The sequence below is a fragment of the Sinocyclocheilus anshuiensis genome, unplaced genomic scaffold, assembly GCF_001515605.1.
Source record: "Sinocyclocheilus anshuiensis isolate Anshui unplaced genomic scaffold, SAMN03320099.WGS_v1.1 scaffold1286, whole genome shotgun sequence".
Taxonomy (NCBI): domain Eukaryota; kingdom Metazoa; phylum Chordata; class Actinopteri; order Cypriniformes; family Cyprinidae; genus Sinocyclocheilus; species Sinocyclocheilus anshuiensis.
The window spans coordinates 15,690-42,134 of record NW_015554223.1 but is presented as its reverse complement, the minus strand read 5'-3'; the positions used below and the strand labels follow the sequence as shown (position 1 = coordinate 42,134).

At 34.8% G+C, this 26,445-nt stretch overlaps 2 protein-coding genes across 3 annotated transcripts; both read right to left on the bottom strand.

The window, feature by feature from the left end:
• Window positions 1-2,957: 2,957 nt before the first annotated feature.
• Window positions 2,958-20,063, bottom strand: LOC107671215 (uncharacterized). Its single transcript, XM_016464117.1, has 11 exons — window positions 20,030-20,063; window positions 11,519-11,634; window positions 9,045-9,137; window positions 8,799-8,939; window positions 8,557-8,700; window positions 6,353-6,604; window positions 5,528-5,896; window positions 4,429-4,677; window positions 4,234-4,340; window positions 4,063-4,109; window positions 2,958-3,593 (listed from the first exon to the last, which is right to left on the bottom strand). The coding sequence occupies exons 3-11, from the start codon at window positions 9,097-9,099 to the stop codon at window positions 3,557-3,559; spliced, it is 1,401 nt and encodes a 466-aa protein (XP_016319603.1). The 5' UTR covers window positions 9,100-9,137; window positions 11,519-11,634; window positions 20,030-20,063; the 3' UTR covers window positions 2,958-3,556.
• Window positions 20,064-20,848: 785 nt separating this feature from the next.
• On the bottom strand, window positions 20,849-25,184 carry LOC107671216 (tyrosine-protein kinase-like otk). 2 transcript variants are annotated; one of them, XM_016464119.1, is made up of 10 exons: window positions 25,136-25,184; window positions 24,045-24,093; window positions 23,741-23,897; window positions 23,515-23,652; window positions 23,188-23,418; window positions 22,841-23,088; window positions 22,555-22,657; window positions 21,871-22,046; window positions 21,728-21,795; window positions 20,849-21,092 (listed from the first exon to the last, which is right to left on the bottom strand). In XM_016464119.1, exons 2-10 carry the CDS (start codon window positions 24,078-24,080, stop codon window positions 20,987-20,989), a joined length of 1,263 nt encoding a protein of 420 aa, XP_016319605.1. In that variant the 5' UTR covers window positions 24,081-24,093; window positions 25,136-25,184; the 3' UTR covers window positions 20,849-20,986. The 2 variants fall into 2 exon arrangements, with proteins under 2 accessions (XP_016319605.1, XP_016319606.1); XM_016464120.1 differs by having other exon boundaries at window positions 22,841-23,085.
• Between the last annotated feature and the right edge of the window lie 1,261 nt (window positions 25,185-26,445).

Genomic DNA, 26,445 nt, shown 5'->3' with positions numbered 1-26,445 from the left:
GGATTCGGACATACTTATTCGCTCGCTTTCTTCTTCTTCTTCTAATAACGTTTTATGGCGGATGGCAAACCAACTTATGGTGCATTTACCGCCACCAACTGGACTGGAGTGTGGAGCACTAATAAGCAACTTTATTCGCTCGCCTACTGCTTTTCGCCTACTATATAGTAGAAAAGTAGGCGGTTTCGGACGCAGCCAGGGTGCATTTGAAGTCGCTTTCGAAATACGTCAGCCTTCGTCGCGCCTCGGTGACGCAATCGGCCTTGGAATGCGGTCTTCGAAGGGTGCATCCTGAATTGGGACAGCTTACTCGTGCCTCTGTGACGCAATCGCACTTCAAATGCACACTTCGGAGTCCGTGCACTTCACATTGGGACACAGCTTACATGTCCTCCAGAAGCCTGAGGTCACTGTTCCTTGCTGGTGAAATTATTTTTTTTCCCAACCCTATCCAGAACACCAATTCCCTGAAAATATTAAAGAAACACCTGAAAGCTTACCTCTTCCATCAGCACTTAACTGCATCCTGCTGAAACAAAAGGTAAAAAAAAGAGAAGCTTTCACTGTTCCTTAATCCTCCCTGTACTATTTTAAACAATGTCTGAAACGTTGCATTACTAGCACTTCTTGTGTTTATTGGGTTCAACCGTAATTTAAGAAGCTACGAGAATACTTTTTGTATGCAAAGAAAACAAAAATAACGACTTTATTCAACGATTCGTCTCCTCCACGTCACTCTGGTTCCATTTTGGAGAATATCCACTGAACGTAAACAGCGTATGCTATTGTGTGTCAGCTGATATACATATATAATAGCAATGAGGCAATAATAAATGGTTCAAATAAAATATCAAGAGCAAGTAATTATATGGTTTTACTGAACAAAACCGTTAAAATACATAATAAAACAATATAATCTTTATATTACGCATTATATCAAATGCCTGCAGAGGGCGCCAACGGCCTGACGACTGTTTTTACACTTTACAGCGCGATCTAACGTTAATCCTTGGTTAATATCGACCAAACAACAATTAATTGAAATGTCCACTTAATATTTAATTTTTGACACTTCTTTATGATAGAAATACTACAGCCAAACTGTCATTTCTTGAACAAGAATATGTTGACTTCAAAACATGCAAACTCAGAGCGTGGGTTTGAGCTTTTATTTTGAAATCGAGATGAACAGCTAACGTTAGCATATTTAGAAAGATAATGATTTCTCCTGTGTTGGCGCAGGTTTATAAATAAGTTACCTTATAAATCTGATAGAATGGTGCACATAGTTCCCAGATCAACGTTGTAAGCAAAGCAACTGCCAACTCACAACAATATGTAAAGATGGAGTCTGAGGCGGTCCGCGCATGTAAATGATAACAGTTGGTGTGGAGCAGCATTTACTGTGAACGGAGCCTACATAACCCACACACATAGAAATAAAGCGCATATATTTATTTATTTAAATCGCAGCCTTTTTTAATTTACAATAGCACTATGCTTTATTATGATTTTGTAATAGTTTCAATATTTCGTGCAGCCTTAGAAAACGGTCTAATAATGCTTTTCATGGATTCTCATCCGTGGAATGCGCCACTTCTGGTATTTTGCCAGTTAATCGACAAGGGCAAAATGCAATCGATTTTTTTTTTATGACCGTATGGTGAACCAATGAACCTAACTCATATTTAAACAACTATGGGTTTGTGTTGTTGCCAAATAAAATGACAGAGAAAAGCGGACGCGCATAAGTAAATTTTTCAGTGTACCAAAACGTCCCCATATTAAGGCAATTTGGCTTTAATTAAGGCAAAACATCTGTGTCCCCTTCAAAAACTGCTCTTGGGAAATGTTGTTTATACGTGTGTGTGTGTGTGTGTGTGTGTGTGTGTGTGTGTGTCCCTCATTCTGTCCCTTGTTTTTCTATGAAAAACCATGATTGTCCGTTATTTTCCAGTTCTGAAGTTGGCAACCCTAGTTAAGATAAATGTGTGCTCCCTAAAAACGCAAGTGCTCTGCAGTGCTCTTAAGATAATTGTTAGGTGGCAAAATGACATCAGTAAAAAAAATTAAAAAATAAAAAATGCTGGAGTCACCATACTCACTACACATGTTGTTTCCTGTGCTACGTGAAATAAATAGCCTAAATAAATAAACCTGCAGACAGGAAATATTATTGCATCACTGCGATAAATAAATAAATAAATAAATAAACCTCCAGACAGGAAATATTACTGCACCACAGCAATAAATAAATTGCTGATTACATTTTGCTCAGTGACCTGTAAGGTATTACAATTGTAGTTAGTAGGCTACATTGTGTGCCACTTTTTGTAGATACTTGTTTTGAATAGTTAAAGATAATATTATTAATTAAATACAACTAAATTACAGAATTATATGCATTTTTGTCTCATATCTGACATAATAAGAGTAGTTATGTAGTTTCTATAACTGATAGGCCTAACTGTTTGGTTTCAGCATTTCTCTCCAAACATCAGCACTGATATGACTATGAGTTTTAATGACTGCCATCTAGTGGAGAAAAATCTATTTATCCTGTATACACTTCTAAAGGCCCGTTCACACAGAGAACGATAACTATATTAGCGTCCACACCAGCGGACGATATCATCTCTCTGTTTTAAGCGCAAGCTCCTCCGCCGCTTTAAATTCTCGAGCTCGTGCTAGCAGGATGGATTCTGATTGGCTGTCAATGTTTTTTTTTTTTATCGTTCATCAGCTGGAAAAAAAATCGTTCTGTAAGTGATTCCAACGATATCGTTTCTCTGTGCCTTTATCGTTATCTGTGGTGTGAACTCTGCTATTCTCTAATATTGAGAACGATTTTTAGAACTATATCTTTATCAGTTATCGTCCTTGGTGTGAACGGGCCTATAAGTGTTCATATACTACATGATTAAACAAGATGAGACTGCAGACAGTAGTGGCTCAAATGAGAACAAGCGTTGTATTAGTGGTTTAAATGACATTTTGGAGTGAGAATGATCATACAGTTTTGTTTCATCCGGTATTTTTGATTTTACTTTATCAATATTTTTAGTTGCTTTTTTTCTCAAATACAAAAAAAGTTAATTTACAAATGTAAAAGAGCATTCAAAAGATAAGGAGGTAAGTAAAGCAGGAGTGGATGAAAATAGAAAAATATAAAGAGGCACTTTGGGCAATTGTAATAAAAAATGTACAAATAATTTCACTGTGCCTAGATTACAATAGCAACAGAGTAATAGCAACATTTTATTTTGTATTGTACTATGTTATAGGAAATAACACATTTTTTGCACATTTATCTTCCAAACAAATTATATCATGTTATATACACCAAAAGAGATACAGCATATTGTTTGAGTTGCATATAATATAGCTTGCAATCAAGCATGTTCAAGTATATAAAGTGTCTATGAGAGTATTTGACAAAATAATAAAAAAAATTCCAGCATCATCTGCACAATGAAGACCATCAGTTCTGGCACAGGAGGATTTGTTTAGGCAACTGTACATTAATATGATTATAAAAATGAAAAGCAGAAGATCCTCACGTCTTGTAGAATCCCTTTTGATTCTGCTGGGGACTGAGACAGAGACCGATAAAAAAAATATATATGATTTTTAGGATGATTTATCTTCATATATTCAGTAACCACAAAATGTATTTGGACACTATTGTATGTAAATGGGATTACATTTCATTAGTTAGCAAAATGTGATATTTGCAAAATATTTAATTTTTTTTTAAACCAACTTATTTCAAGTCAGTTCAAACAGCTTGTTCAGCTCAGAGTAACCACAATGAACATGTCATACAGCAACTGAAAATTGTCCAAATATTGAACAGTATATCTATTTATCATTTAAAATTGCTTTTTGTCAAATGTTTTATTCCTGAAACAAGTGTATTTGTGCCATATTTAAAAAATAAATGTCCGTTCAAGTGTCAATGATATCCATACATTTTGAGTGTGGCTTAAGTGTCTAAATAAATCTTAGGGCAACTGTATGTGTTATTTTGAAAGCAGCATCTCTAACAACCAGCAAACTCACTTTTTGCAGCAGCAGAATTTGGTTTTGTGTCGTCTGTACATCATCATCTGTTAAGAAGAATGAAAGAAAATGTATAAGGCATTTGATTTTCACCTTTAAAACACTTTATAAATGACGGCCTAGTGTGCTGAACTGGATAAAAATGCACTGAGTATCATAGTGAACATTAACCTGTCTGTGTCTGCGAATGCTTATACTGATGACCACAAGGAGCAAGATGAAGACCAGGACTCCACTGCTGATGGCAACACAAAGCCAGATGTCCACTGGAGCTTTCTCTGTGAAACATTTTATTGACAGCAGAAGTTTTACTCACTTGTTATTGCACATGTATCACTCTCTCCCTCTGTCTTTTACTTCTCTTACCAATCTTTAATGATAGCACAGCATATGTCAGCTTCTTCCCCTCTTTCCAGAGTTCACACGTCCATTTTCCACTGTGCTCCACTTTCACTTCAGGTATGGACAAAGTAAATGAATTAAGATTGAGACTGGAATTGGAGCAAGATGAGCAATTCCAGTTCACCTTGAGGCCGGAGGTATTGTGATGTCCTAATGTGCATGTCAGATTCACACTTTGGCCTTCATATACTCGAGAACCTCCAGAAGAGGAAACTAATAGAAGGAGAAATTTAGAGAGTTTAGATTAAATAAGGCAAGAGATGTTTGCATTGTAAGTGCAGTAAGAAAAGTCTCAAAAACATAAACACTCTCTGTTTCAAGCCACAGTTAATGCACAATAATCCTTTATTCCACTGTTGGGGAATCAACTTCAAGCTACAAGTTACTCATAATTTAAAGGAACACTTAAAGTTTTACTTTGAATAACATTTAATAATTCTCTGAGGTGACAACAGTTGTATTAAATAACTAATAAAATCTCTTTTTTTATTTTATATATGATTACATGACCAGACTAATACTAGTGGTATTTTATCTTTGCAACCCTGTTACTGGACTTTTTTTTTTTTTTTTACTAGTTTTTCTAGTGCACTTGATGGAGACCAAATTTCAAAGAAGGATTCGTTTTTTCATGACAACGGCGTTAATTTTAAACAGATTACAAGTACATTTTAATGCCCGTAGGATCTAAAAATATTGTCCTATCCAATAAAATATTTGATTATAAAGAGAGAAAAAAAACTAAAATGTCAACCACTCGAATATGTTTTTATCTGTTAATTTGCATGATACAGTTTGCATCACATGGTTATTTCTATAAGTAAATATTCATGACTGTAATGAAAAGAAAGTCCGATTGGTGAATATCGCTTGTTTGGGAAGCCAAAGCACAGCACGAGTAACAAACGGCAATGTTTCATTTTGTAGGGTACTTGTTGGAAAACGTAGCTCATTATTGTGAAAACTACATTATTATAGTTCTGTCACACTACTGACTGAAAGTAAACAAGTTAGTAGTTAGTTCATTAGTTACTAGACCCCTAAGACTTGTCATTTCACTTACTCTTCAGAACCTCCACCTGGACTTTTCTGCTGAGGGTCTTGGTGCTAAATATCAGATCACATGTGTAAACCCCCCTTATGTTCTCTGATACAGGCAGATTCATCGATAGATCCTGGTCTTTCAGCTCTCTTCCCTTGTCCTTGACAGTACCGTCTGAGCGCTGTGTGTCGTTCCATCTGACCACCGGATCAAAACTAAGGCTGAGGAGCGATTGTGTTAACTTCGGGTCGCTGAGAGGAGTGAAGCCCCAGTTACCACCCCTGAGACCAGTTTCTTTCAAGATGGACCAGGGAATGTTAGAAGACAAAGAACAAGGAATGTCGACTTTAGAGGACGAGGTATAAATGGTATCTGGAGAAGGGGAGAGGTCTGGAGGAAAAGGGATAAAAACAAAGGAAACATAGTTGTTGTTGTACAACGAAAATAATAATAATAAAAAAGAAAGAAAAAAATCTTTCTTTCTTTCAAAATTAATTTGAATTATTTAATGAAGTAGTCTATATAAATTGTAGCAATTATATTTGCATATTATATACTTATATTTAGGCGGGGGTTATCCTTACAAAAAAGGAAAAAGAATGAGATTAAAAAAGGTTTTATCAGTGCTCTCTCATTCATTCGTTCTTCCCCTTATAGATCCTGACTGTGTATGTTTTTTGTGTATTGTAGACCTTTTACTTAAGTATACTTACTAAAATAAACTTGAAGTATGCTACTTTTTGATAAGGGTACAGTATATTCTTTATTGCTTTATTAAACTCAAGTAAATGAATAGATACATTGGGAAAGAGAGAGTGAAGGAGTTTAATAACACAATAATCTCACCTATTACAGAAACAGTTGTTGTTGCTTCGGTATGTTTCCTCATACCATACTCCAACTTGCATGTCCAAACACCACTATGACATCTAAACACACCTTTGACTTCAATTTTCTCGCCGTAACGATTCCTTAGATTACAATCTGAGTTTTCAGGTGGAATCCATGTTACTTTGGGTTTAACTGGACTAGAGTCCATTTTACATTCCAGAGACAGAGAGTCGCCAGCCATCACAGCAGGCACTTTGGGTATAGTGACTGAAAAAGAGGAAAAAAATGTTGAAAGGTGGAATACGACAACATTACAGGAATCTTATCATATAATGTGAAAGTTATAGCCTACACAACAAATTATCAATAATGTCAAAGAGTGTGTGTGTAACTGGATTAATTGATTTAATTCTGTTCATACTGCCAAATACGCAGTGCAGAATTTACGTTAATAAAATTGTAGTGGACATATTACACATGATTAATTCATTGCCTGATGTGAGTAACATGGAGATAGATGATTGTAGTTTAAATTAATAGATTAATTTGTCATGCTTTTTTTGTTTGTTTGTTTGTTTTTGCAGTTCAGCCGAATGACAAAGGGGGGAAGTTTACTTCTGTGTTCACATCCTGAATCGAGCTCAACAGTAGGTGTAGTGTCATTTCCTCATATTTGAAAAACGAACTGATAGAAATACTCATTTTAATTCTCACCTTAATTTTGTAGAAATTAAAGGCACAATATGTACTTTTTTTTTATTAAAATATTCAAAAACTACTAGAACAGTGTTATATATTTTGCTGACTTGTGTACTTGCATTATCCCAAATGTTTCGAAGAATGTTTAAATCCAGAGAAATAAGCAATTTTAACTAGTGACACGGGCCGTGTCCATAGTGTCATTGTGGGTGAACGTGATTTGACCAAGTACAACATGTTCCTTGTTGATCCTGGAACAACATTCCTATCAACCAATCAGAATTGAGGGATAATTTTTTAGGAAATATCTGTTTTAGGCTTACGAGCAGGGTTAGGTGCTTCTACACCCTTGTTAATCAGCTATCATTTCACACTGTTTTTAGGAATAAATTATGGGTAGGGTTAGGTTTAAGGGTAGGGATTGGGTTAAGTCTATATTTTTGGACCGTTATGTTGATCCAGGATCAACAAAAGATGTTGATCCAGGAACATGTTGTACTTGGTGAAATCACGGCTACCGTCATTGTGTCGCCTGCCAATGACATCATACACCCTCGATTTCCGGTTTTGTTTTGTAGAAAACATGGAAACACCAAAGACGCTTTAATATGTTATGCGTTATATTAGACCGGTGACGACCGCACAGAGTAGCATTATAACAGAACTTTCAAATGTATCTAGTATGATAAAACAGCGCTGCTTTTTTTTCCCACATACGCACGACCGGAAGGAGCGGAAGCGGTCGACTGTGGCATAATAAAAGCTCTGCTGCATTCGAGCCGTGTGTCACGCTTGTTCAGCGGCCTCGTTTCACTTTGACGGCTTTCAGCCTCACCCTGCTCCATTCTACTACGTTAATAAATCATTAGCTCATCCATGAACATGATTTCTGCCCGAGTCCTGTCGGATTGCATCGGCTGTGGGGATGAAGACGACAACTCCCATGATTCCACACTCAGTCACGGCGTCATCAAACTACGCCTTTGTTTCTTTGTTTGTTTTGAATAGGCGCCCTCTAGCGGCGAAAACGTACATATTGTGCCTTTAAATGATAGCACTTAACAGGATAGTTCACCCTAAAAGTACAAATCTGCCATTTATTCAAACTAGTCTGACTTTCTTCTGCTGAACACAAAAGATATTTTGAAAAAAAAAAAAATATATATATATATTTTGTTTTTGTTTTTTGTTTTTTTGCCAATACCATGAAAGTCGATATGGTCCAGTGCTGCTTCTGGACCCCAGTGACTTCCACTGTATGGACAAAAACAGTTCAAAACATTCTTCAAAATATATTCTTTTGTGCTCCACAGAAGAAAGAGCGACATGAGGGTGACATATTTTTGGGTGATCTGTCCCTTTAAGTAATGATGTGACTAAAAAATTATTTATAATTTATAAATTTAATAATTTTAATTTATAAAATTAATTAATAATTTATAATTTAATTTATAATTAATAATTTTTCTACTTGTAGTTTCTTGCACACACACACACTCTGTACACACTCTCTCTCTTACCATGGTACAGTTTGTAGGTCTTTTCAGACATTTTTGTTAATACATATTGTTCACAGCGCCAAATTTCAAAATCTGATTCCTGTACTGGTGAGATTTTAAGAGAGAAATCTGGCAACAGATCAGCGTTTGTCTTCGTTTCTTTACCTACAAAAGACCAACATACATGTGCAGTTATATTAAACATGATAGCCTGATTATTACTGTAGAGTGAAAATGCAAAAACTCAAAAATATGCATCTCACCCCTTTGGATTCCTCCTTGAGGATTCCTGCTGATAGTTATGAATTTGTCGTTCCCGCGGTACCAGTTCACATAAGCATTTCCTGCTTCTACGTTCTCTCTAGGTAGGGTAACAGTCCCTCCTACCTGTGCGTAAATTACTTCTGGGTTTTGTAATGATAGAAGAACATATTGGACAGAAAATCATTCTTATTCAGGCTGCATTTTACACTTTTCACCATATAACAACTATTAAGATTGCCACTGACCTTGCGCTTTAAGAAATCCAACAAACAGTGATATTAGTATCCAGCACAACATCATTCTGTCCTCAGAGCAGAACCAGAAAGGATGGAGGGGATCTGTGAGACATAGCCATAGAAAATTTGTCACCAAGAGCATAAAAATACAGAGGAAGGAAGGGGCTTGTGGTGGGCTCAGATTTTTTTTGATTGAGAGAAACCGTAAGAGTGCCGGATAGTGAGGGGGAGACGGAAACTTTGTGGTGGGCTACGGGTTACAGACATAAAGGTAGACGAGTGCCAGTGTAGAAACATGAAAGAACAACAGCTAGAAAGACGGTGAGAGAAAGACAGCTAGAGGTGTGTCTGTGGTGGGCTGAGATTGTACAGGGAGTAGATTCTTATCCCTCTCGTTTTCACCTCTTCACCTCCTCCTCCTCCATATCACCCCCTCTCTTCCTCCCTTGTTCCACGAAAGGCGGATCTCTCCGCGCTTACACACAGAAAAAAGAACGCCACATGGCACTGCTGGTGGTGTCGCTGAGCTTGGAGTGTGGTGTGTGTTATGCCTATTATATCTGATCTTGCCTTTTTTCTCTTTTTCTGCATGTGATTCACACAAATCTTTCTTTTTACTCTTTTTGAAGAGATTGACACTTCACACTAGAAAAATGCAGACACTTAATTTATTTGTTACGCTCTGTAAACCCTTTTGATTCCTAAACTAGTAACACCAAGGTCTTGGGTTTGATTACCAAGAAATTAATTAAATGTAAAAATATACTTAAATGCAACGAAAGTCACTTAGGATAAATTGTCTGACAAATGAATAAATGTAAATGATGCTCAAACTTAAATGCACATTTAAGAAAATACTTAGAAATAATCATATACAGGCAAATATATTGTTCCATTTCCAACTTTAATATTTAGTGATTTTAGTCTTAAAATTATGTTGTATTATTTTTTTTACTTTTGCCTGTTCACCACTGAGAACCACCAAAAAAAAAAAGTGGCTCAAGATTTGTAGAATGAATCATTGAATTTCTATATAAAATAAAACAAGATCTAGCTATGCTGTGCTGCACGCATATTATTGATAAATAACATAGCTCTTTCTTGTGACAAATGTGTTTTTTTATAGTAGGCTAAGTATGTTTAGTAAATACAACTTCTGCAGCATAATTTGCAGCAATATAGTACGCAAAAGTATGCTTCGTAGAACAGTTTGTGACTTTCTGTTCAGGCTAGTAACATTTTTATTAAAAGTTCTAAAAATCCAACAACATAAAATCCACACTAATGCGTAATTAGCCATAGGGAATATACATTTTCATGCAGAGTGTGGTACTAAATATTCACATTGGCCTCGTGGTACAGGCTATTTATGCGTCTATGATTTGGCTGAATTTAAAGTGGTGAATTTCAGTATGAAAAAGTGCCATTTTCAAAAATAGATTTGCAGACACGTTATCAACGGCTAAATAGAATCAGTATCACCCAGTGACCAGTGGTTGCATCCCGTGAATGTAAGCCGCTAAATCAATAAAAATAAATGTAAAACCATTAGTTGAGACATACAATTATAATAATTTCAGCCATTTGTATGTAAGATCTAAATATTTTTATTGCTCTGATTCAGAATTAATTCAGAATTGCCTTGATTTTGTTGCCATCTATTACAAAAATGTCTAAATTGTAAGTTTTAAGTCTCCAGTGGAGCACAAAAATGTGTTAGAAATGAGAGAAAAGTTTGTGAAGAATGAGAAACAGAAACAGAGGAAGGAGATGCACATGAAGAAACGCAACGATAGATGTAGAGATAAAGACAGCCAGAGACTGCACCTGAACAAGTAACCCAGAAAGACAGATGATCAGGGCTGTGGTCAGGATGGAGGTTAAACAGCAAACAGACGCACAGACATGGAGGAGAAGGGAGGGGAACATTAGTAAAACCAAGAACTTCAATTTCTAAATGCCTGCAAAACTTTTAGAAAAAACAAACTAATGGACTTGATATAAGCATGTTCATTTTCATTCATGTCTGTTTTTTTTTTTGGTTTTTTTATGAATCTTAGAGATTAAGAGAAATTATTCTGATGAAATTCCAAGCTATTTTAAAGTTTAGTTAAACCTAAACACAGTGGAAATAGAAACATTCATGTTCTAATGTCCCGTATGTGATTAATTGTTCATGTTATAACAGAGCTGAAGACAGTCCTTCTGATCATTTTCACAGCTACTCTCAGCATCGCATGCACTGAATATACTTCTGTTTTACATCCCGTACATTTGATGTCTAATGTTATATATTGTGTATTGGAAGGTTTTCAAGTTTCTGTTTGAAACTTTAACATGAAACAAGTTTTCAGCAATGTACAATATATTCTGTATGCTACAATATCCCTATTCTGATCTTGTGAAGACATAAAAACAGATTAAATGAAATCATCCATAATAAAAAGTAATTAAAGTTGCCATGTGTAGATAAATATACTTACCTTATGAGCAAAATTCTTTATCGTTCCTCTTCAAAGTTGTGCAGCGGATGTGTTCGCTTACAGGCCAGAATATTTCTATTTAAATTCTGTTGACGCCTCCCCTCTGTCTGATTGGCCTGAGAGGTAAAAGAAGACGTCCGGTTATTGACATGAGGCTGTTGAATTAAGTAGATTTCTAAAAAAAAAAAAAAAAATTGGCTATACATATTTCCACTGAATATCTTGAGCTGTCAAACGAGTTGTCACTTGTAAATGTTTATTATAATTATTTTTTCTAACCACATTATTTCTCCCTCCAAAACATTATTGTTAGACCAATATAAAAATTCATAATAAATTTATAATAACAGAGAATTTTACAGTGAGATCCATGTGGGAAAAGTTTCAATGACAATCATTAAATAAAATTCATGAATAAAACTGGAATGTTTTCCTATAATAAATGTTAAAAATTAGACCGCTGTGTTACGCTCAAAAAAAGTTTTTTTCTGAGTAGGTTTTTCTGGGCTGTAGTACGTAACGGATGTATTTGATTATCATGTAAAGAACAACGTGTTCTCTGAAACATTGTTTATTTTACTTTATTTTGAACTGCTAGTTTTTGTGTAATTTTTTGTTTAGCTTGTCCGGGTTTTTTTTTTCTTTTTTCAGTTTTTTCATTGTTTGTTTGCCACATTATTGTATATCTGACTTTAGCTTGTCTATATACTTTTTTAAAATATGAATGTCCTATTAGTAACCATTGATAATTTTTAATAATAACCTAATCTACTCCATTTAAAAACACTTTTTATTAAGAATAAACTTCTTAATCAGTGCTGACCCTCCGAATCTAACAGAATAAACTCTAAAACATTTATTTCTATTCCTGTTTTTTTTTTTTTTTTTTTGGAGTTGTTCTATTGTCCTTACAATTATGCATTTTTTAAATCTATTATTTGTTTAAAGAGATCCAAAGAGATGCTTCATTCTAATATCAACCTTCATCTGAATCCCCGAGTGCGTATATGTCTTGAGCAAATATGGCTGGAATGTTACAACATATATAACGCCTGCACTATGAACAGATAATTCACTGCAATTTGTATAAGAACGTGAATCTTTGTAACCTTTACAAACGACCTCAGTGTGCTAAATCAGCATATAATCTGTGGATAACTGTACGTCCATAGATAAATTTGATTTGACAGAGAATTTCAATAAAATTCAAAGATGTCCAGTACTGTAAATTGCAAGAAAGATTTTCTCAATCTGTTATTTTTCCGAGCATTTAAAAAATGCCTGAAAAACAGAAAAGTTTATTTCTTTTCCTGTTTTTTTTTTTTTTTTTTGGAGTTGTTCTATTGTCCTTACAATTATGCATTTTTTAAATCTATTATTTGTTTAAAGAGATCCAAAGAGATGCTTCATTCTAATATCAACCTTCATCTGAATCCCCGAGTGCGTATATGTCTTGAGCAAATATGGCTGGAATGTTACAACATATATAACGCCTGCACTATGAACAGATAATTCACTGCAATTTGTATAAGAACGTGAATCTTTGTAACCTTTACAAACGACCTCAGTGTGCTAAATCAGCATATAATCTGTGGATAACTGTACGTCCATAGATAAATTTGATTTGACAGAGAATTTCAATAAAATTCAAAGATGTCCAGTACTGTAAATTGCAAGAAAGATTTTCTCAATCTGTTATTTTTCCGAGCATTTAAAAAATGCCTGAAAAACAGAAAAGAGGAACAGTATTTGAAAAAGATATGAAAGTGCAAATGCGACTCGTGATCTTGTTGAGTGTAAATCCTTTGAACGCAATTATTATCATTTAATGCATACTTATGTAAACTGCAAACTGAAGATTGCTGTTTCTGATATTATTAAAATGCAGTAAATTATCACAACTCAACTTCCTCTAAAAATTGACAAATCAAATAGGTTAACTTGCCTGTTTTTTTAAAACCTGAAAGAAAGTTTCTCTGTAATGTATCACTTCTGCTATAAGATGAACTGATTTGAACCAATGCGGTTCCATAGAGAAAAACAAATGAAACAAATACTGAAATGAAAGCTTATGGAATACAATGGTCAACCAAGTGGTTTTTAGTAAAAGAGAACTATGTTTTTTTGTTTTGTTTTTCTGAAGGCATTGAAGAAAAATTCTTATGGTTGTTCTGTTTTAGTTTCGAGTCAAGTCAGCATCTTTCTGCACAATACTTCTCTTTAGTGCTGCTCACTGTTTACATTTATTATTTGCCACTCAACAAATCAAATGCCTCTTAAGTGTACATTTATTGACTTATAAGTCTTATTCTGGTTGTTGTGTTAAATTTGCGTTACAGAGGATTTAGGAGCCCATAAGCAATGCACAAGTCTTAATACACACTTACCTAAACAAGCTGCACTCTTAAAAATGAAGATACTTCAGTCATTCTTGCAGCATATTGTGTTCGGCAAAGAACGCCATTCTTAACAAGAACCAACCATTTTATTTATTTATTTTGTGGGGGGGCTAAATTCTTTGGAAATGCAGAAACTCATCATCTCACATTATGAGTTCTTCAGGTCTAAGCACCAGCTCACTGATTTTGCCTGGTTTTGTTAAGACCCCAAAAAAGTTCTTTGTGGATTCTCCAATGCCATCAGTAAGTAAAACTGTAACAGGTTTAAGGTTGAATAAAGCATCCTGCTGTAGAAGAATAACTACATTAAAGAAAAGCGCGAGAGCGACAGGTACTCTAGAGCATATTTCAGCGCTGTAGGACAGGAGTGGTTTGCTAAGGGGAACCACATGAAGGTTGAAACAAACACGTTGCCTGCCTCACATCTGTGTCTGAGGTTTCACCCCTCTGTCAGTCTCTCTCTTCCTGCCGTGCTCTGTTCGTCTTCTTCAAAAAATACCTTTAGCTTCACACAGTTCTTTATATCACCATTAACATCTATTTGTCTATCTATCTAAGTATTTATCCTTTTTCTCTCAGAGCTGAAAGGAAAGACCCATTTTAGAGGGATCCCTCATTACTCACACAGACTGAAAAGGTGTTGAGACACCAACATAATCATTACTGAAAGAGAGAAAGAAAGCAAGCAGGAAAAGTGGGCGATTTATTTCAATATGTCCCATACAGGTTTTCATTACGTGTTTCCCCTTCAGCAAGTCATTTCTGTGTGTACTCGTCTGAAGAACCGAGGACTGATATTGTTTTCGTCTCCCACACATAACTTGTGTCAAGGTATTTTTGGGGAGAATAATCTGCAGTTTTCTTCTTTGCTCTCATTTTATCTACAGTCTTCATCTGGTCTGCTAAAACTGCGAGAACTGTACGCATATATTGTGAGAGGTTCGCTATGGTTATGTGACCCAGAGGGGATCCCTCTAACAGATCTGAATCCTCAGAAACTTTCAATGATTCACACACGCACATCTGCTTAGACTGTGGGCCGTAGGAAATGTTGAAGAAGTCTGAGGTGTGCAGAACGCTGAAGAGGGCTAAGATGGACGCCATTGCTTTTGGTTTTCTAGAGTAAGAGTTTCACATGGTGAACGAAGTGTTTTGGAAAAGTGAGTGGAAATTACATAGAAAGACAAATTGCATTTGTCTCTTTCATTCTTGAGTTTTCAGTTACAAACCTCCTCCATTTAATGAAGTCCTGTAGGTTTGAAATGCAAGCACGGCTAAATGTCAGTGGAAAGAGATGTTAAGAGAAAGAAAGATTACTGACATTTAGTCTGATGCTTACGAAAATGTGTATTTTTAGCTTAATGTACAGAAGATTAGATCATATTTTAGACGGCAAATTTCGAAACTTCATGGTACAGATGGTGATTCTGTTCCATTGCGTAATTATGTTCACGTCATTGTATTTCTTGCATGCTGTGTTTTTTCTGCTGAAATCTGCCCTTATTTATTGATGTATTTTCACAGAAATGCTTATAAAAAGGGTCATACTCATTTTCAGGAATCTGTCATCTGCAGTGAAGTGTAATTTCCTATATTTATGTGATCTCATTTTCACGTGGAGTTTGTTCCTCTGAATGAATTTTTTGTTTTGTTTTTTTACAATTCACATTTGGACATGATGATGGTTGTTTATATTTTGAGTTGAACAAATCACTAGACATCCTGAGTGTGACAAACTGAGAGGAGTTTAAAAATATTACTTAATATAACTTTCAAAAGAATATATAATTTTCGAAAACGTACTAACTAGGACTTGTTGAATGCCTCATCCATTAACAGCAGTCATGCATAAAGCCAAATTTGCTGATTTCTTTCTAATGAATGGCCTTTTCTGTTCCATAATAAAACTAAGGGTCAGGTAGGAAAACCCTCTCGCCAAATGTGTGGTATGTGTGTGGGACAAAGCTGAAGTGAGAGGATGAGAAATAGAGAAAAATGTCTGTATGACACACTTTGTGAAAGAGGGAATCCTGCTCTCATTATGAAAATCACTCCCTCCTTCATAACAGCAGCACACAAACACCAAAATCAATCACAGATGCACTCTTTTTTCAGACTTGTTAAAGTCACCATTTCACAATCATTGTCAAGTACTGCAGCAATAAAAATAAAGGGGTTCCCTTTTTTAATTTTTGACCCATTGTGATGTAACACTGAACCACCCGAAAACCACCTGTTTTCTTGACTATTAAAACACATTTATTATAATTCCACATTCAGCGATGCAGAATCTGTGAAACACGTGTTCTGTGCTTGACAATGCACTACATTTTGCTCTTAATTTTCTCACTTGGTTTGCTGTTTATATCTTATTCTCTTGACTTAATGAGTTCAAGACTATTACTGGCTTATTTTTCATTATTTACAGTCGGGGAGGATGTTTTTTGCCAGAATGAATTCTCAGAAGACCAAGAGATCATGTTGTTGTTCCGTGACTTTATTTAAGAGTACATAAAATATTGTCAATCAATCATGACATTCATTATATTGATAACACAAAATAACTCAATTTTCAGCTACTGAAACAACGTAATGAGAAGGTATTAATTCAAAGTTCTGTAAATTTTAATGAAATAAATACTCTAAACATGTTACACTCTTGTGGAGTTAACAGCTTGTTCCACATAGTTTGTCCAACTGATTCACATTGATTCCTTCAATTTTCAGTATAAACATCTAATGACTGGAACGTTAATGCAGTAGTGCCTCTATATTAAAGATTATTATACGTGTATGTCATATTGCATATGTACGTCATTCAAACGCATGAGGTAAATGCATGCATGCACAAAATTTAACTTTGTGTATGTATATATATATATATGTATGTATTTGGCTAATGGCTTATTGCATTAAAAGTTTTTTTAAACTGATAAACAACATACTGTACTTTCTGTTTCTGTGCTATATGGATAATCTTAAACGTAATGTATTATATTGAGCACAATATTATGTTATTGGCCAGATAGGCAGAAAAGCATGATAACAAAAGGTCTCGACAACGGCCAAACAAATCCTTGCCTGAGAAACTGAATCTGTGTATGTCTCGTGCATAATACATTATATTACCCATTGTAAGGCATTTGATATACGCAAGTTGTGTGCAAACAGCTGATATTACATTTTAATGATTGTGCTCATTTAATCATTTTGATCCAGAATTTTTTTCATTATCTCAGTTTGTATCTAGAAGCATTTTGTGTCTGTGCTACAAATGTTTCTATCACTGAACAAGAGCCGTTCCGCAACTACAGGCCGCTGCATTAGACAGCAAACGGCCGGAGACCAAATCCACTCTTTTAATCTGTTGTTTTACACTGTCATCATTAATGTATCTACAGTAACTAAAAACATAAGATGAGGTAACACTTTTTATTTTAAGGTAATGTTATTAACCTTGTTACATGTATAGTAATAAAAGTAAATGATGCATAATTACACGCAACTAACCCTAAACCAAACCCCAACCCTAACCCTATATAGTAAGTATAGTTAATTAGTATTATTCAATACTTGCTTGTGTAATTACATTGTAACAATGTCACCTTAAAATAAAGTGGTGATTATTAAAAATATATGTCAATGATTTCACTGTGCAGCATTAACTGAGGTCAAAAGTGCTCTTGATGGGTTGAATTTTGGGAAGATGTTTTTGAAGATTTGCATGTAAATTGATTTTTTCATGCCATGACAGAACTAGACAAAAATTTAATAAAGCTTCTAGAGTTTAGTTGTCTCCACTACATGTTCAAAACACAGTTGTTTTGTTTCTTAAGGTCAGTAGACTTCTGTAAAGTTAGTCATGCTGGAATGATAATGATATTTTCAGAATAAAATTAGCATGTCATAGAAAGCATAGAAGATAACCATACCCAGACATTTGCGAGTACAATAGTATATCCTGACAAATAGAATGCCTATGTGACATCTTCGACATGCTTGCATATTTTCGCAAGTTTTATTCACATGAGGGATGCAATGTGATACAAAGATGAACTCCAGAAAAAAAAATGTGGTTACTCTGAATTAACTCCTGAGTTAATGTGGTTGTGAGGGATAGCAGACCTACATCTCTTCCATGTTTTATTTGTTATGAAATGAGAACAAAACCAGATCTTCAGCAGAAGACGGTAATGTCTGACGAAGACGCACAGTTGTTTTTTTTAAATCGGGCATCCGTTTTTATTTTTCATAAAGCAGCCTCAGAATGTATTTGGACACCTAAGCTACACATAAACATACGAAAATTATTGCATTAGATAACAAAATATCACATTTAATTGGCATTGTTGTTGTTTTTTCAATAGGACAATTTTCAAGCAAACTATTTGATGAGTTATATTAAATAATAATACAATAGATTTACTGTTCAAATGAAGACTAGAAGTATTTAGATATTTTTGGGTTGTCAGACGAGTTAATGTGATGAGCTACACCTGTGGTTTCATCTGTTAAGACACCTGTGTAACCTTAAAATGAAATTCATACAGCCACTAAACAACATCTCAAAGCCAGTTTTTAGTGTATGCATTTGACAGACTGACATCCTAATCAACTTGTATAGCATTCGGTTGCATTTGATCAGGTTCTCCTAGGAATCAAACCTATGACCTTGCCGTTACTAACATTATGTCATACATAAATCAGAAGAGATAGTTAAAGAGCAAAGTTCTAGCAGTATTTTATTCGCACTTGCTTTGATATTTTTAATATCGTATTTGATATTATATCTAATGCAATGACATGAGTTTTTAAGTCTGACTTTTGAGGGCACTGGATAGAAAAAAAAATGGATAAACTGCAATTAATGTGGATTGATTTTCATTAGTAAAATTGGTGGAGGATGAGGATGTTGTCTGTTACAATAAATTCATCGCTGTTAAGTGAAAAAGCTGTCCTCAGTTTTTGTAAAGTCTATCAAACTAATAATAAGGAAAGATCGACATTCCGTACCTGCAAATTTTTGAACCAATATATTCATATGCAATATATACTAGCGACTTAAACATGAAAATACTTTTTCAGTATAAATGTAAAAATTGTCTAACTTTGTGAATTATGTTTTATGTATGTTTAGAAAATTTGCTACTTGTTTACGTTACTTAAATGTACACATTTTTTACTTTTATATCTATATCTCAGTGACCTAATATGAATTAAATTAAATGCCATGAATACAAAAATGCAAATAGAAAAAGTATCCAATTTGACTGATTCAGTGTAACCGTGTGAACATTTAACGTATCACAAAACTGTTGAAACTTCCAAAACATTCAGCTTATCACACAAAACTACAAAACACTAAAATTGAACAATACTTAACAATATTTTTGACTTAATCCTCATCCTGTTTACAAGAGTCTACCTTGTCAACAACAAATAATTTTGAAAATTCAATTAACGGTTCATACTGAGGCCTTGGCCTACAGAACAGATAGACTTAAACACAATAATAAAACACCTGATATTTGTTAATATTCTATTCTGCATTATGAAGGCTAACACTTTCAAATGTTTCATGGCTACAGCAATAAGAGTAATAAGATATAATCTACAAACACTCATTACCAAACACAAAAACATTACTCAAAGCATATAATTTTGCAATAAAATATCTGAAAAACAACCTCAAATATTTGTATGTAAATAACAGTACTCCTGAAAATGTCTCTTTGAATGGTTATTCATGCTATGATTATTGAACATTTGATCATTTAATACCATGATTACTACAAACAGCACACCAGAAACGTAAGATCGGCATCCGAAACGTTTGAGCAAAACTTCATGCTACAATTAAAACAGTATATAGGACCATATGATTGTAATGATCAAAACAAGTTGCTTGTGAATATCATTAACTAACAAACACATCTCCACCACTGTCATTTTATCTGGAATATTTTATAGCTCATCATTTGTGTCAGACATTTAGCTGAAGACAAAATACTTTTGGCTTTTTATATTATAAAACACATGGCAGACATGCAGACTGGCCAATAACCAAAAGCAGCATGGTTTGTGTTTGTCATAGTAACAGAACAATACTTACAGTTGTGATGAGATGCGTGTGTGTTCTGTTCAGGGTCTCAGAGCTACACTGACATTTTCTTCCAAACACACTCTTGTCATACACACAGGACAGGAAACTGCAGCGTGATATGCGCAGCTCTACGCTCATGTGTCTGTGGTAACATGCCTTTGGTTTTACTTCAGTATTACTCTTCAGCACGATTTCAGTGTCACACATCATTTATCTCACCAACGGCCTTCCGTCTGCATCAGATAGCCTTTCTTAAAGCTCCTTTCTCTTTGTTTTTCTAAATAGTGCGTTTTTATGTTATCCTACACCCAAAAAAGGTACAAAACAGTACCCTTTCAAAAGATATTAATATGTACTTTTAAAGTACTAATATTTACATTTAAGGTAGTATATGTACTATTTAGAGGTAAATAATGTACAAAGATGTACCTTTCAGCTTTTGTACCGGTACCACCGCAGTGACAGAATTGTACCTTTTTTTTTATATACTGTATTTCAAAATACACAGACACACTTTTGAAGTCAAAATCAGATTAAAGTTCTACATAAGATAGTATTCTTTCAAATTTCTGCACATAAAAAAATAAACATGTCTGTGAACACGTATGGACACCTGTGAACTAAAACAATTCCAGCTGCACCGGTTTCTGCTCATTAAAATGTGGGGAAATACACACACATAGAGCAGCCCACACATGCAGAAGCATGTTAAAAGAATATTAAAACTTTATTTAAAAACATTCAACATTCTTGTCATTCAAAAAGTACAGTTGTGAAAATATTGATATTATATATTCTGCAACAGAATTTGTTTTAAATGTACAGCAAACACCACATATTTATAGCCCGGTTCCACAGCAAATTTTGAAAAGTGCATGTCTTATTTGGCATCATTAAGCAAGAAGCACATTTAAAAGCACAGGCCCAGCGTGGTGTGTTTTTTAGGGGTCTTGCGCTCTGCTTCTCTCAGTTGGTGTAGTTTGGGCCTGCTGTACGTGTACGTGGGTTGCGCTCTTGTCTGGGCACTGGAAGTGGCCTCACTCCCTGTCCCAACTCCACTTCATTCTTAGCTCTAAAAAAAACAAAAAAACACATGCAGTAAGATTTCTGTAGCAGTTACTATAGGGCAATTATGCTTTAAGCTTATATGAACTGTTAACTACAAATTAGGAAATAAACCATTGTTGTGCCCCAGAATACATAGGAAATATGGACTGTGTAAATATAACATCCCTACATTTATCCATTTTGACATTACCAGTAATTATACAATATGGTGTAAACAATAGGGATCCGCGTATATTCAGTCCAATACTGATAAATGGCGGATCTTAAAACTCTACACTATTTTGTGAAAATAATTTTTAAAATAAGACTAAAATCTCTCGAAATGAATGTAGGCATCATTCTAAGGCAAATAAATAAAAGCAAAGGCAATCTAAATGTAAAAATAGGGGAACGAGCACAAACAATTAAATATCCAATACCAACCAATACTGAAAAATTAAAAATAAGGTCAAATTCATTTTAACAGAATATATAATGCAATTACAACATTAGACATCTTCTTTTGGGTTAAAATTTTCATTTTTGCTTGAACTATCCCTTCAAGGCAATATAAAGGCTGTACAAACCGTACAGTAAGCCTTACTGTTAGTAATACTATTATCATTGTATTACACAGCGTAATGGAAGTACAGGAAGTACCTGTTGCATTGGCAGTAGTCTTTGGCTGTAAGAGGCTGCCGCGTGGATCTCAGCTTCCTTACCCTCTTCTAGGTGTAAAAAAAAACAAAACATTAAATGAGGCATTTCCTTTCTTGCTTGCTTTCTTCCTTTCTTTCTCTCACCTTCATCCATTTGTTCCTTTGTCGGACAAGAACAGTCACGATGATAAGTCCGATAAGAACCACAGAACTGGCTCCTACAGCAATCCAGATCCACAGCTTTAGCCCATACACGTCCTTGGTCAAGATTTCCTTAAATGCAGGTGTTTTCCCTTTCCCTTTAGTGAACACCTGTCCACCTGTTCAGTTATCATTACAAAAAGAGACTGAACCTTTTATGTGGAATTTTGCTTAGTGCACATAAAAGAGCCTAATTTCTATTTTGGAATGAGATTCATGCTTCTATAGGGATGCAGTGATATTAAAATTCTGACAGATACCAATACTTATTTTCATGTTATGGCCGATAACCAAAAAATGGCTGATATTAAAACGGCATATTTTGTCAAATTAAATTAAAAATAACTCAAGAAATATAAGAAGTTATATTTATTTATTGGAAATTATATTTATATATTTATTCAATTATTATTTATTATAAATATTAACTTTAAGTGAGAGTTAGAAGACAGCTAACATAATCTAAATGTAAATATAGCGTATATGAGCATACACAATTCAGTGTCCAATATCAATATGTTACTGACTAATCTCTAACATCTACCAATAATTGATAAGGTTCTGATATTTATCGTGCATCCCTACAAGACAGATTTTGTAAAGTTGTGAGGTGTAGTTTTGTTGTACCTGAAGGTTTGGCCACAACCCTCAAAGTCGTCTCGACACTTAGACTCGCTCCACCCTCAAACCCCACTGTACACACAAACCTCCCTGCATCGCTATGCTGCACCTGAGAGAACATGAGGGGACATTACTGTCAACATATTAAAAAATGGTTCTTTACTGGCCTGGATGATTCCATGAAGAAACTTTCACATCCATGGAACCTTTTCAATTCCACAAATAGTTCTTTATACAGGAAAAGGGTTCTTTAGGTTATTAAAATGTTCTTAACACAGTTTAAGGTATTCACATTTTTCAACGTGACATCAAAGTTGGTGCTGAGTTGCTTAGTAGTAAAGTTGACTTTTTCTGAATCCTTCCCATTCCAGTGTAAGCCTTTGTTTTCGGTGTTCTTCAGGGTTGGGAAAGAGACTTTGGGAAGGTGGTCAGCCTTCCATTTCCCACCCACAAGACGCTGAGATACACTCTGAGGAAGAGAACAGGGCAGCTCTGTGTCGTCCCCTTCAGAAACATTAACAGCTGTGGTCTGGAGACCTGCTGGAGACCCAGACAAATGTCACTGACAGCATGCAATGTGAAGTATTATAGTAATAAATAAACATTCATACTGAATAACAAATACTGAGTGACACCAACCAACAACAGTCAATGTTACACTGAGCTTCAAGTCATCCTTGACTTGACACGTCCACTGGCCTGCATCTTTTGAAGTCACAGACTTCAGGTGAATTGCTTGATTTTTTTCATGATATATTTGACCATTAGGGGGTCTCAGCCACTGTACTTCCTTGTTTGGGTTTTTTGTAATGTCACAGTGCAGCTCTGCATCACTAGACTGCACCAGCACTGAGCCTGGTTTAGCAAAGACTGAGAGAGAAAAGGGAGTAAATATGAAAAATACTATAATTCTAAAAATAAATAAATACAAACATAAAAATGACAACCACTGCTGTCGTCTCTCACCTGACACAACATAAACAGTGTGTTGTTTCACTGACCCTGACTGCCTGCAGAAATAGTTTCCAGAGTCTCTTGTCTCCAGTCTGGGAACCTTAAAAGTTTCTCCGTCTGTACTTGCTTTTGATGCAATATGGGAAGAACCTTTAAAAATAAAATCAATCACAGTGTGACTACTCACAAAAATTCATATTCAAATCATTTTTGCATCGAAAGGAGAAAAAACTGATACCCTTCAGTTTAGTTCCACTTTTGATTTTGATGTTAAAGATGAGAATGTCGTTAAATTTCCATTCTATATCACTGTTTGTATTTAATCCACAATTCATGGATACCTCATCACCGACTTGCTTATAAAACAAATCACATTTCCCACACGATACACAGTGCTGATGGAGGGAAGGATAGAGAGCAAGGAGGGTAAACAACAAGACAGAGAATGCTGTACAGGCAGAGTAATTATAGACTGTTTAAAATAAAATGTATTGTACATCTTAGAATGACGCAATGCACTTTATGAATTTATTTATGCTCACCATAAGGATAAAAAAGAGGATCTTGCAAGTTGCCATTCTATTATTTTTTCTGAAAAATATGGTCAATGAAAAAGAAAATGAGCTTCTTTTTAAATCAAAAGCCCAGAGTTTTATACATCAGAGATTAATACATTTTTATTCATAAAAAGAGGCTCATGCTTTTGAAGGGAGGCTCATGCTTTCAGGAAAAAAACATGCAAGCCACAAACCTACTCCCTTCAGTAAGTTTGTTTCATTCTCTTTCGTTCTTATTTTTTTCCACAGTAAATGTTTGGACTAGAAAATTATATTCGTAATTTCAACAATTAACATTCAATTTGAGTAATCCGAGATAAATGCCTAAAACACTTACATTACGTTTAAGCGTAACAAGCTATTACCAACAAATATGTAATGCCTCCAAATTTTACACATAGGCCTATTTAAAAAACAAGCATTGGTAGACATAGAAGAAACAAACAATGGATAAGATGCTAACTGTATTATTTTATTTTATTTTTTATTTTTATCAAAGCTATAATGTAGCCTCAAATGTACATTAATTTACACAGGTTTCCCTTAGAATGTTTGTAGTGCAAGTGAGCATTTCTATTTGAATCTGCTATTATTAATATAGATTATTGTCATTACAGGTTATTATTACAAGCTGACAAATTTTCATAAACACGCGTATTTTTCGTTTACGTTTGAATTTTTAAAATTGGCAGTTTTAAATTTGAAAATTTTTTTTTGTTATTTGTGCAAGTAAGTCCATAGACATTTATATGATTATGTATTTAAAAATCATTGAAGTTAACTCAACGAAAATATAAAACATTATAAATGAGCATCATGGCTCCAGATCGAGTGTTAAAGAAAATCTTTTGTTGTTAAAAACGGTATCTGTACGTATCTCGTCCAGAGATCGAAGAATGATTTATCAATCCAAAATTCTGATGCTTCTCTTTTCATCTTGGTTTTCCCTGTTTTATATAAGAAACCATTACACACAAGCTAAGTATTATATTTCATAGTTGACCGCTCTGCTTTTCTTACTCACACTGGGATACTGTTTTATGTTCTGTTGACAAAGTTTCAGAGAAGTTCTGTACCTTTAGTCCAACTGGCAAAAACCGTGTGCGAGAAACCAGCCGCTACGAAAAGAACCTGCACAAGAATCTGAAATGAGGTATGAGAGCGGAAGACAGCAAAAAAAAAAAAAAAAAAAAAAAGGTTGTATGGAGTGTAACAACCAGAGTAGGGCAGAAAAACGCCTCTCACATGCACTTCTAAAGAGGGAAATCCTTGAAATGAGGGCTAGATTCACAATAGGGTAACAATAACGTAATATACATATGAATTAAAAAATTAATCGAGGTCAGTATTTTTTCAACTAAATCGGCAAATTGCTGCCAACTCCCACACATTCAGCGTGAGACTCGCACAACTGACACTGTTCTCACGCACTCACGCCACAAGTCCAATTTCTCACACAGTGATGTCTGTTTCTATTAGTCCTTTTATATTTAGAACATAAAGTAGGCTATAGTTAAAGCCTAAAGTGTCATATGATGTTGCTAAAAAGAACATTATTTTGTGTTTTTGGTGTAATGAAATGTGTTTATGCGGTTTAAGGTTCAAAAAACACATGATTTTCCATATACTGTACATTATTGTTTCTCCTCTATGCTCCGCCTTTCTGAAACGCGTCGATTTTTACAAAGCTCATCGGTCTGAAAAGCGAGGTGTGCTCTGATAGGCCAGCTATCCAGTGCGTTGTGATTGGCCGAATACCTCAAGCGTGTGACGGAAATGTTGTGATGCCCTACCATATTGTGATGCCCTGTCCGGCCGGAACTACAAGACAAAAACATTAAAACCCATTATAAACGAGGCATTTCACAACGAAACACACAGCGCCTTCACAACATGGCGGCAGCAGCAAAACAACAATACTACAGCGAGAATAAAAGTTACGCCTTCTTTCTTTGCATGATCATTTGGGCGGCGTTAAGCAAATCTTCCCACATCATGACGTAGACATGTGGGGGCGTGTTAGAACGAGGCGTTTTAGGTAGGCGTGGTTGACTCTTAACTTTTATAAAGAATATCTCTTTGGATTTGAGACTTTAGTCTTTGCAACTTTACAGATCTTCTTTATGCACCAAGAGCTTGTAACACTCCAAAGAGAAAGGAAAAATTGAAATCGCATCATATGACCCCTTTAAGCTGAAAGTACTGATCTATAAATGTTTATTTTTTGTAATTTTAACTTTTATATTTTTTATTTAATAATTTTATATTTTATATAATCCTATTGCTCAAAATACCTGTGGGGAGGTGGGCTTGTCATACAACATCAAAACATTAAATATGGGGGGGGGGAATATAACATAGTATTTAAAAATGAGTAAAAACAAAA

What these genes read in the sequence shown, in the direction of transcription:
- LOC107671215 (XM_016464117.1), bottom strand. Translation starts at nt 9,099, where the DNA reads ATGATGTTGTGCTGGATACTAATATCACTGTTTGTTGGATTTCTTAAA. An exon ending in CCAGGTGGAGGTTCTGAAGA is followed by an intron (nt 4,678 to 5,527) that starts GTAAGTGAAATG and finishes TCCTTCTATTAG; the next exon opens with TTTCCTCTTCTGGAGGTTCT. An exon ending in GCATTCGCAGACACAGACAG is followed by an intron (nt 4,110 to 4,233) that starts GTTAATGTTCAC and finishes TCTTCTTAACAG; the next exon opens with ATGATGATGTACAGACGACA.
- LOC107671216 (XM_016464119.1), bottom strand. Translation starts at nt 24,080, where the DNA reads ATGGCAACTTGCAAGATCCTCTTTTTTATCCTTATG. An exon ending in AAGTGGAACTAAACTGAAGG is followed by an intron (nt 23,653 to 23,740) that starts GTATCAGTTTTT and finishes TTATTTTTAAAG; the next exon opens with GTTCTTCCCATATTGCATCA. An exon ending in GGTTGTGGCCAAACCTTCAG is followed by an intron (nt 22,047 to 22,554) that starts GTACAACAAAAC and finishes ATAACTGAACAG; the next exon opens with GTGGACAGGTGTTCACTAAA.